We start from the raw sequence: 11,866 nt of genomic DNA on the forward strand, positions 1-11,866 counted from the left end.
CCTAGGTATCTCTCGACTCCCGCACTAACAAATAAAAAAACGAAAACGCATTGATCCATGGTATATATACAGGGAGAGAGAGACACGTGTGGGATAGAAACACGTGTGTGAATTTTAGTGGGTGGAAGAGCTTATACATGGCTGGAATCAGGAAGAAGACGAGGAGAGATACGGTCCTATCTTTCCACACGTGTTGACGTAAAGAATGGTTAGGGAATAAGGACAGAATGCCTAGCATAAATGAAGCTAGACTTGGATCCAAACTTGCCTCAGTTCGGGTCAATGTTTAATTGGATTTAGACTCGACCCATCGGATCCAATATTTGGGTTTAGACACGGATCGGAACCAATCCACTCGTCAGGTCCATAGGTCAATCCGACCCATTTCCCACCCCTAGTTAGCAATGGTGGAGGCTTGGCTCATTCAAGGCCTTGGTTCCATTATTTTCATGGTTCTCATTCACATTGGGAGTGAACATGTGCACTATGACTCACTAGACCTTTGCGAGATGGGATCTAGGTTTGATCACAAAACCATGGATAGCGAGGCAAGTGTGTAAGGGAAGGGAAGATCAACCCAGAGAGGTTTGAGGTTTACCGCTAGTCAAAGTCAATAAGAAGGCATCATGATTATAACGACACTAAGAACTAGTCAGGGTCAACCAAATATATGCAGATTTTTTTTTAAGAAAAAATAACCAAACCGAGAACTAGGCCCGAAATAGGCGTTTAATCTCAAAATTATATATATATATATATGGTATGCCTTTGGCTTAGCTATTAAGAGATAGGACTGAACAATAATTCCAAACTATAAAGAAAAATAAAATAAAATAATATATTATAAAATTATTTATTTTTGGTACAAAAAAAACACAATTTTTCTTAACTATCAAGTTTCTAATGCTTAATTAAAGGTGTTTCATAAAATTTGAAAAATCTTCTTTGGAATTTTGAGCTGGTGAATGACTAACCCCAACTATATTGTATGCTTTTCCAAAACTAGCATCTACAAGCAAATGGATCCCAACTAGGGATGGTAAATCCAAATTTAAATCACTCTTGTTTCGGAGGCCAAACCCGAATCGATTTGAATGGAAAGGGTTCAAAATGAGGCCTCCGCTTTTTGGAAGAAAGTAAAGGCAGCGACTCCCGTCCCACGAAAATCTTGTTTTGGAGTCTAAAAACCTTTACATCCATCACCTCAATCTTAACTACTATAGATATGAAAAACATAGTTCATAGTGTAATACCTTATCTAGACTTTCTATTGTCAAATATTCATTGATCTTGATATTTTTTGTGCTATAAATTTCATAATCAGTTTTAAAAATAGATTTTAGAGCCATTATTGAGGTTTCTCATGCCCAAAGTATTTTCTGAAATAAAGGCTTTATTACTTTTTTTTTTTTTTTTGACACCGGGGCCTTATTTTAAAGGAAAAAGTTTATATAAGGGTGAGGGTCCAAATTATCAAATTAAAGCGCACCTCAAAATTCATTAGAAGAGGTTGTTTCGATATCCACAAATCCTCCAATCGATCATCTCAACCTTAAGAGGTTTTAAGTCTTGGAAATAGGGCATCTCGTAATACATTTTATGAACGGTCAATTTTTAAGATTTTCAAGCATTTATAGATCTGCTTGACTATTTTTGGAGCTTTAAATCTTATAATTAGAGATAAAAATAAATTTCCAGGCTATCACAAATATTTCTAATACTAAAACATCTTTAGACAAAATTTGAAGGTGCACATTACTTTGTTTAGAGCCTCAGCCTTATACAAACTACACCCGGAGCAATTACATAAGGATAAAAATAAAAATGACATTAGCAACTATGTAACCATCATTTCCCTTATACAAGGAACAAAAACTAAGAAAATGAAAAACAATAACAAACCCACCAAAAAAAATTGAAAATAAATTGACTCTAATTTACCCCCTCGCCATTTTTCTCATTTTCGTGCTTGACAGCCTGCAAAAGAAAGCTTCCTTCTTCCAAAACTATTTCTACAGGTGCAGCTCCAAGCCCATCAGCCGTTGCAAGCATTATCTCTCTCATCTCCGATCGAAACTCCTCCAAGTCCACAGCTCCACTATGATCGTAGTCGAACTTATCAAACACCGAATCATAGAGACGAGTCAACTCTTCGGGTGTCAGCCGAGAATCTGACCCAAAATCCGACTCTAAAAGCCTCAAGCACTCAAAAGCCCGGCGAAGCTCAGAGCGAGAGAGCACACCATCGTGATCGATATCTAGATCGGAGAAGCTCTCGTTTACCGACTCGTTGAAGGCTTTCAAGTCTTCGACGAAGTCCCTCACAGTCGAACCGTCTAAAATTGCAACACTCATTCTCTCTCTAGCTGTGGCTCTCTGTCACTCTCTTTCTCTTTCTCTCACAGTCTCCTCGCTCTTTTCTGTTTGTATCTGTTTGAGCTGTGTCCTGTTTATATAGAGAGGTGGAGAGGCATAGATTTAGTGGAAACTTTCAAAAGAGGACGAAGAAAAGTGGACCGAAAGTACCACCCCATTTAATTATTTTTGCCCAACAGCTACGCTTTTTGTTTTGGGGACAACATTTTGCACAATATTTTTTAAATGACAAAATCAATCCCTAACTTTTTGAGAGAGGATGTAGCCAAGGCCGCCGCTTTGCGATATTTGGTAAAGCCGCACCTCGAAACCCCACCTAAAAGATGAGTTAGTGCAGATCTACTCCTAATTATAGGATTTGAAGCCGCATAAATGGTAGAAATCCCCTAAGTATGTAAATATTTGAAAAAAAAGATCCAAATGGTAAATGTTACAAAATATGATATTTTTAAAACTTGAAATCCTCTTTTCTTTTTTATCAAACCTATAACCGTTGAGGCGAGATGACTGATTGCATTTTTTTCTGGGCCCACAATTGCATTTTCCTACAAATTTTGAGTTGCAACTTTATAAAATTGCTGCCCTATAGAATACCAAACAATTTAGGTGTTTCAAAACCCATACCAGATAGGCTGATGAATCACCAATCGGACAAACTTGGATGGTCAAATACGAGCCGGATCAATATGATTTTCCGACATGAAAATTAGTCCAAAACATATCAGACAGAAGGTATGGCCTTCAATAAAACAGAATTATAGAACAAGATTCATGTAATCAATCTCAAATAGTTGGGATAAAGCTCGGATGTGATAATAATGATATTTGAAAAACATAAAAAAAATAAAAAATAAAAACAAATCAATAAAGAAAAGGGCAGGTTCAGTCAAAAGAGAAAAACATTAGCATTAGTTTTATTGATCACCCATTTGGTCAAATTTCTAGAACCAGAGACTTTCACTCGTTAAATACTTTTTATAGAAACGAGTGGCCTTTGCCAATTGCTTGAGCAGTGGGAAGGCGAAAGTGCAATTTTCCCACTTCTTTTGGCCATTGTTACTACAACGGACGAATTTTACGCGCACAAAAGAAAACGCAAGGAGGCCACATCCTTCGCATATGTTTCGTCGAACAGGTTCTTTTCGGCCGACCACACACGTGGAAAGATCCGATCCAGACACGTGGCAAGATGAATATATTCATGCCTTGCAACGGAAGCCTGGAAGTTTTAAATAGGTGAAATTAGGGTTCTTTTAATAAAATTGACAATTAATTTCATTGATAATTTTAGCACCCAAAGCTTATTCCATTGTGAGGAGAACGAATTTTGATGGATATTATTTTAATCCTTTCTTCACTGAGAATGCAAGTGCTACACAAAATTCAAGGATTGTTTTATATGAATGATAGAGAATTCAATTTATTCTGCTAAAATTATTGTTGCTGCTCATAAATATTAATAAATTTTAGAAAATATTATACTCAATTTCACTTTTTCCCTTCTTTCAACTATTGCAACTTCATGGCAATGTGTACTTTAATGGGTATTTGAAATCAAAGTAAAAAAAGATGAGTAAAATGTTTGAGGAAAAGTAAAGCATGGGTCAAGGGATACATCTCTACAGTTGACGCATTTAACATACATTCTGGATGGGGTGTGGCTTGTATAAGATCAGGCCAAACCATCAAAGTAAGACGGGCCTTCAAATAGTGTTGAAAGATATTTCAATGCTTCAAATCATTGTGATGGTCTGAAAATTTATTTTTATTTCTAATTATAAAATTTAAAACTTAAAAAACCGTGTAGATCAAACAGATTTCTGAACATTTGAAAACCTTGAAAATTGACATTCCAAAGATGAATTAAAAGATGTACTATTTCCAAGGCTTGAAATCTTTTTTTTTTTTTCTTTCATTTCCATACATCTTGAAGTTGAGATGATCAACTTGAAGATTTCTAAGCATTGAAGCAACCCCTTCTGCTGAATTTTTGAAGTGCGCCTTAATTGGATTGTTTAGGGCCTCGCCCTTACATAAACTCATCAGGGTGATTCATAATGGCTGGGTTTTTTAGCCTATTAAGTTTTTGAATCCAAATTCCATCACTAAATAGATTTAGGAGAGAACTCATTTGAATAAATGAGTCGGCTGAGTCAGAAACTTTGTCCAATGCTAAATAGTTGATGTCTTATGTGTATTTGGATTAATCTCCATATAACAGAAAAGAAGAAAAAAGAAAAGACTTGTTGTTTAGGTTATTGGGAACAAATTTCTTGGATTTGAAACCCTAACTACCTCACCGAAACTGACATATCTACCCCAAAAGTAAAAGGAGACATATGTACCCTAAAAGTCAAAGGACTAGAAGGAGATGACTCTGACTGCAGTCGGTTTCTAGGAGATCATCCTTATGCAGCTGGTTTAGAAGCAGTAGGTAAGATTATTTATAGGGTGCGGTTTCTATAAGGATGCAACCTTAAACAATCCAATTACGCCGCACCTTAAAATTTTTTCATAATATGTAATTTTGTTATAAAAAATTCTTAATACTATCTTAAAATCTATTTTCATACCTAATTAGAAAATTTCAAATTCCAAAAATGGTTAAAATCAAATCAAGTAGATCTATAAACATATGAAAATCTTGAAAATGAACGGTCTACATAATGTATTGCAAGATACACCACTTTTGGGACTCAAAAACTTTCTTTTTTTCATATTCATACATCTCAATGCCGAGACGATTGATTAGAGACATTTCCAATAGATTTTTGAGATGCATCTATGATTCTACAGTTTAAGGTTGCAACCTTATATAAACTTTTCCCATATTTATATTGTTTTGAGTCTGGTTTAAACCCATGCACACACATTGTAGTTATTTATTTTTAACTCTAGGCAGAGATCCAATTAAGGCACACCTCCAAATTTTATCTTAATATATAATTTGGTTGTAAAACATTCGTAGGATTATCTAAAAATCTATTTTCATATCTAATTAGAAAATTTTAAACTCCAAAAATGGTTAAAATAAAATAGATCTATAAACATATGAAAATCTTGAAAGTGGACGGTCAAGATAATGTATTGCAAGATGCACTATTTCTGAGACTCAATATTATTTTTTTTTTCTTCATATTCATATATCTCAATGTCGACATGATCAATTAGAGGGTTTTTCAACACTAAAACAACTTTTCCGATAGATTTTTAAGGTGCAAATGTAATTCTACATTTTAAGATTGCAACTTTATATAAACTTTTTCCTTTTCATGACTAGGTTCAAATCCCATTACAAACACTAGATGGCTAGTGAATTCACTAGAAATCTCACATCATCTCAAGAAGTCAAGATCAAATCTCACAATCATTGAGTTAGAAAATACCTAACCAATAAGGTCGAGACCTTATCTCTTCGATGTTGGGTATTTATTCACATGAGATGGGGTCAACCTTAAACAATGCAATTAAGAAGCAACCCCTAAAGCTCATCAAAAGATGTAATTTATTAAAAGATGTAATTTTGGTGTCAGAAATTTCAATGACGACCTGAAAAACTAGTTCAGGTCTAATTCTGAAATTTAAAACTCAAAAAATGGTACAGATAGATTTTTTGTACTAAAAAAAAGGTCTAAATAATGCATTATAAGATGCACCATTTTTTGTACTTTAAAATTGTTTTTTTTTTTCCTACATCCATACATCTTGAGGTTGAGATGATCAATTAGAGGATTTTTCATCCTCAAAACAACAATTTTTTGATAAATTTTTTAGGTGTGCTTTTTTTCTGCATTTTAAGGTTGCAACCTTATATAAACTTTTTCTAAAAAGGATTTTCAAGAAATTGGTTAAGGAGTCCATCAAAAAATGCAAAATAAATATACTACACTTCATATTTTTGGATGCAAATAAAAAAAAATCCACATAATTTGAGGAAAGGAACAAGACACCTCAGCTACCTGTAGTTTACAGTTGGATGGTTGGGGAGCTACTAGCATACTGGTCCAAACCTAATTGCTATCATAGACTCTTCCAATAAATGCTTATAAAAGCGAGAGAGAGAGAGAGAGAGAGAGAGCAAATTCAGTGAAAGCAATTGAAAGATGATGAAAATGTTCCATGATAAAAGAAACCCCGCCAGTAAATGGGAGAACTAAAAAGTAATGAGCATAAATGAAAGAACTCAACAACAAATATGGACATGCTTCACAACACACACACAAAAAAAAGATATAGAATTATTAGAAAAACAGAATTAGAAAAGAGGCGTCAAAATGAAGAGCGAATCAGGGAATGCTGGTCAGAAAAAGTTTTACTAGAAAGGCTGAGGTACGGTCTTCTCACTAGAAAATGGAGACAACGCAATGTCTATGTGAAACTCAGGAAAGAGGCATCAAGAAGATATATAGTGACCCATAGAGAAAAAAAAAAGGACAGGCAAATATCAAAGTGAAATGAAAGACCACAGGTGTTCGAAGAATAAAAGTAAAAGTGGTAGGAGTAAATATCCTGACAAAAAAAGCACTTCTGTAAAAGAAAAAGAATGTGTAAGGTCCTATAGAGAAAAGGTAATTTAATAAAAGAAGCATAAAAACAAAAACTGGGAAGAACAAAAATGCAGTCTTGTCTCACCTAAGCACGTGGAAAGGGAACCCAGAAATTGAGAGAGAGATCCCTTTTCTCCAACTCCTCCAAAAGTATCAATGATATAGAAATTGAGAATCTCTTGTCACATGATTCTGATATGTGAGTAATTCCATTCTCCGAACAACATTGGGGGCATATATGCCTTGAATCATGTAATAAGTCGTATAATTTATGCAGATTTTTACACACATGGCAGTTCTTCCGTTAACTAGTGATACTGAAAGAGGTCTTGCTTCAGGACGTATCTGAGTGTTTACTGTGTAGGGACAAAAACCCAAATCTTCCCCAACATGTCCATAAGAATATCACTGAATAAGATAATACAATATATAATATAACTTCCTATCATTCTTATATGTGCACTAAGTGGCGGAGTCATAGAGGTAAGTGCAACATTTTATGAGCCAAGGCGTTGTGAGTTCGAGCCCACTTGTGAGTTTTTGGTGGCGTGTTATTTTGAAGAACATAATGTTGTTCATTCTATGTAATATAGTATCCCATCATGTTCAAATAAATCTAAATAGGTGGAGTGGTAGTGGTGGCTGTTGATGGCAAGAGGTGTAGGATTCGAATCCTAGCCTAGCATAAGTTGTTCTAAAAATATTTTAAAACCACTTACATAACCCCCACGTGGAGTAAAAAATTTAAATTCTTTTAAGCTTCGGTGAACTCAAGCAGTGGGATTAAAACCTAGAAAAATTATTATAAATGGCAGGCTGTGCTACCACGAGACTTTTTAAACTTTTATGATAGAAAACTGCAGGTAATTATATAAGACACTTCTTAAAGAAGTATCGACACGATACTGAAAAATAATGATGTCATTTGATATGTATGGACAAGTGTTGGAGAGTGTCAACATGCGACAGCAAAGGAAATATCCAAGTGTCGGGGTAACTCTGTGTTGAACTCATCTTGGAAGTTTCAAGAAGTATACTGTCGCCGTTGTCAATTGCAGCATTTTCTTCAGTAACAGCGTGCATTTTTTACTATGAAGCTTGGCCCTAAGCCCTAACAAATTGATGGAAAACAAAATTCTAAATGCAAGAGAGAAAGATCTATTGTCATTTTCAAATCCAGTGCAGATGTAAACTACTGTAATTCATTTTCATTGTGAGATATGAGGAAGTATGCGCATAAGAGCATGTGAGATAACTTCAAAATGCGTCATTATCTGGATGGATGCCATACAAGGGTATTACAAAGATTAACCACGCATTGCACAATAGCATAAACCATATTGAAGTTTACTCCTACTACATGGAATAGAAGTTTTAAGAAGGCCCACTTTTCTGGTGATGGCACAAAAATCATATAACACGAATTTCCAACTATGAGAAACATTATATTAAGTGTCTCAACGATGTCCTAACCCTCTTTTTCCTTGTTCTTAGGCTCTCAAAGACACCCGGAGCCCTCCTTTCTGGTCTGGAAGAACCTAACCCAAACTAACCCATGATTAACTACATTTGGTTGGTTGACTAGGTTGAACCTATTTATCGACTGTTTATGAGGATGCCGAGGAACAACGACTCCTAGGGGCTAAGCTTGGAAGATGGGGCCTACCCCAAAACATTTGGTGGGAAGCCTCTAAGTCCCACATTTCTAGATGTCCGGGTAAAGGTAAACAGTAGGCAGACGTAAAGTCACCAAAAGACATGCATCCACAATACAAAATCATAGGAATTCTATCATTCATAGTCACATAGGGAATAGTTAAGTCATATAGCTCGAGACCCAACACAGCTATTGGGACCGAGTTGTGCAAAATTTCCGCGCTAATTAGTTGTATGGAAATGGGGTTGTTGCCCCAATAATATTCTATAATTCTAACAAAACAAGCAAACACTCCAAACCTAAGTGTCTTAACTAGACAAAAAACAATTTTTGCATCAAATACATGATGTAAGATTTGGATTGGATCGAGTGCTACAGATTGACTTGAATATTTTTCCATGTCCAGATTCCTTACTTATCCACGAAAACAAAGAAAATAAAGAGAAAACTCGGTCACCAAAAATGTTTCACTCACCAATAGCTAAAATTCTCTACAGATAATTAATTTATAAATCTGAATAAGATAAAGTCACAAATGGATAGAAAGAAAGTTCATTTTATATATCTCAATTTCTATTGGGCTTTCGTTTCATCAATTACAAGCCTTGCCTGACAGAATAGACCCGTGCTTTGTTTTCCGCTATCAATTGAAAATATTTTACAAAATTTTGTCACCGATATGCATAAGTACCATATACTGGTTATTTGATAGATATCTTATGTACCTCAACAGTTATGGAGTTCCATCTCATCAATAGTGGACTATGAAAAATGGATAAATCATACACTTCATTGTCCACTTTTACCAATAGTGAAATACTCTCAATATCAATGAGTTGAACATGTACTTCATTCTGTACTACTTCAAAGTGCACACCCTGTTTTACAAAGCAAAATGATTGTCAATTTATTTTATTTTTTTTCTGGGAAAGCAAGTTTTAAACCTTTGCAGGACGTAATTAAACAAAATAAGATAGAATTGGTGAAACCTAGCTTAACAAGGTTCTAAGAAAGACAACACTTGATTGATTCCTTCTTATAGTTCTCAAGTTATCTTTATTTTCTTTTTAAGCTTTCACAGATAGCACAACATTGTCTTCTTTTCAGTGGGTTGCATAACAGCATAATCAGTTTAAAACGACATAATGGGCAGAGGTTTGCGAGTTAATTACTGACTAGAAAGTATCCAGAGTTCTAATCAATAAAATTGAAAATTCAAGTGGCTAACTTAATTTCTGAGGACATAAAATTGTTATTCAGAGTTTAAGTTGCTGTAGTTACTGTAAAAGCATCCAATGGATAATGATTATACACAAGGATCAATTTAATTGACGTTAAAATGCTGTTTCTGGGCAATGAAAACACCATTAAACCAATAAAAAGATGATCAAGCCATGAAATTTTCATGGACTACGATTTGTAGAATATGGGGCTTGATAACTTGCAATTAAATCCTAAACATGATTGCTATGGATTAAAATCTACTTTGCAAGTAATCACCGAGCAAGAAACTCCTAATCATCTATGATTTCAACATTAAACTCTACTTGCCATTATAAATGTGCCAGATACACGAAATTATCTTCAGTAAATAATCTATGTTACATAGCAGTCCCAACCCTCATGCTGATGACAAACATTGCATGGATTTGATTTCTTGCTAACTAAAACTATAATAAACCTCTTAACTATTAAAGTAGAAATAAATATTCTAAGCCAAATAATCATTGTAAAAAATCAGGGACAATTTGACTACCTCAGGACATTATAAGTAGAAAATGTTAAGAAGAGAAATAAAAAAATGGCAAAAATTCTGATTACACTAAGATAATTTAGAAACTGGACACGCACTATGTGTTTTTCGAGACTTTCTAATAGCATATGTTCTCTATGTCTTGCTCATAATCTTTGTCAAAATTTCACTCTATTTACTATTACCACTAAATTTTTTCCCTCTAAATTTCATACCACACTGAACATGCCACTAAAATGTTTCCTCTAAACTTCCAAAAAAAGATAATTTCCCTCTAAATTTCAAACTTCACTGAACATGTAAAATACAAAATTACGAAAGAGGTTATAATTACTGAAATTTCATTAATATAAAATGTAGCTGAAAAATGCAATGAAGAACTAACATTATTAGGGCTTGGAACCAGGAGTGCCTTTTGAATCAAAGGGGAATGGAGGAAGGCGAAGGACAGCTTGCTCGGTCTCAATGGGATCCGAGCGCAGGATCTGCAAAATAAAAATTAGCCAAAATTAGCACTAAAACGAAACCAACCACCAAATTTAGCCCCAAAACAAGGCAATCACCAAATTAAACGCCCCAAATAAAAGAAAAAACACCTAATCTAGAGAGAGAGAGAGAGAGAGAGAGAGAGAGAGAGAGAGAGAGAGAGAGAGAGAGAGAGAGAGAGAGATCAGATAGATGAATGAAATTAAAAATGGTGAGGAGATAAGCACTTACAGGGTCTCGAAAAATGGGTTTCGTATCGTCTTGAACTATTCTGAAAGGGGGTTTCTTTGCTGATGCTACCTCTCCTTTGGATATGGATAGAGCGAACTGAGCTTCGAAGCCTTTCATGGCTTCCATTCAAGAAGGGTTTCAGTAAATTGGGTTCAATCAATGTGGTCGATGAAACCCTAGATGGAAGTGATCGTTGTTCATATATTGGAAGAGTATACAAATTGCTACAGTATGCGGCCCATTCTCGTGGTATAAAAATGGGAAAAGTTTAAATAGAGCCGAGGCCCTAAACAGTCAAACTAGAGTCCACTTCAAAAATTGCACTTGAAGAGGTTGTTTTGATGCCCAAATATCCTCAAATTGATCATCTTGACTCCAAGATGCATTGATATGAGAACAAAAATGAATTTTAAGTCTTAGAAATAATGCATCTTATTACGCATTTTTGGACCGTCAATATTAAAGATTTTCAAGTTTTCATAAATATGCTTGATCTACATTATTTTTGAAGCTTTAAATTTTATAATTAAAGATGAAAGTATATTTTAAGGCTATTACACAAATTTTCAATATTAAAACCATATTTTTCGATACCATTTGATAATGTGCTTTACTTTAATTGTTTAGAGCCTCGACTCAATACATGCCGCTCCCATAAAAAAAAACAGAAGAAGAGTTGGAGGGAATTTTTAAACTTTGAAGTTCAATCTTAATCTAGCCCTCATTTTCCTGAAAATTATCCACCGCTCTTTCCGCCAGGAAACGTTTATCGATTGCGTATGCTGTGCTCCAGCGAGATCACATTGTTTATGTATT

At 34.7% G+C, this 11,866-nt stretch overlaps 2 protein-coding genes across 4 annotated transcripts; both read right to left on the bottom strand.

The window, feature by feature from the left end:
• Window positions 1-1,730: 1,730 nt before the first annotated feature.
• LOC18439350 (uncharacterized) lies at window positions 1,731-11,220 on the bottom strand. Of its 3 annotated transcripts, XR_016053818.1 has the most exons (4): window positions 11,051-11,220; window positions 10,719-10,818; window positions 9,306-9,458; window positions 1,731-2,446 (listed from the first exon to the last, which is right to left on the bottom strand). XR_016053818.1 is itself a non-coding variant. In XM_020670533.2 (3 exons), the coding sequence occupies exons 1-2, from the start codon at window positions 11,174-11,176 to the stop codon at window positions 10,723-10,725; spliced, it is 222 nt and encodes a 73-aa protein (XP_020526192.2). In that variant the 5' UTR covers window positions 11,177-11,220; the 3' UTR covers window positions 1,731-2,446; window positions 10,719-10,722. The 3 variants fall into 3 exon arrangements, 2 of the variants coding, with proteins under 2 accessions (XP_020526192.2, XP_006849579.2); XM_020670533.2 differs by lacking the exon at window positions 9,306-9,458; XM_006849516.4 differs by lacking the exon at window positions 1,731-2,446 and having other exon boundaries at window positions 9,123-9,458.
• LOC18439351 (uncharacterized) lies at window positions 1,933-2,355 on the bottom strand. Its single transcript, XM_006849517.3, has one exon. It carries the CDS (start codon window positions 2,353-2,355, stop codon window positions 1,933-1,935), a length of 423 nt encoding a protein of 140 aa, XP_006849580.1.
• Window positions 11,221-11,866: the final 646 nt, after the last annotated feature.

This window comes from Amborella trichopoda, chromosome 4 (assembly GCF_054954075.1).
Source record: "Amborella trichopoda isolate Santa Cruz 75 chromosome 4, AtrichopodaSantaCruz75HAP2 v2.0, whole genome shotgun sequence".
Classification (NCBI taxonomy): Eukaryota; Viridiplantae; Streptophyta; class Magnoliopsida; order Amborellales; family Amborellaceae; genus Amborella; species Amborella trichopoda.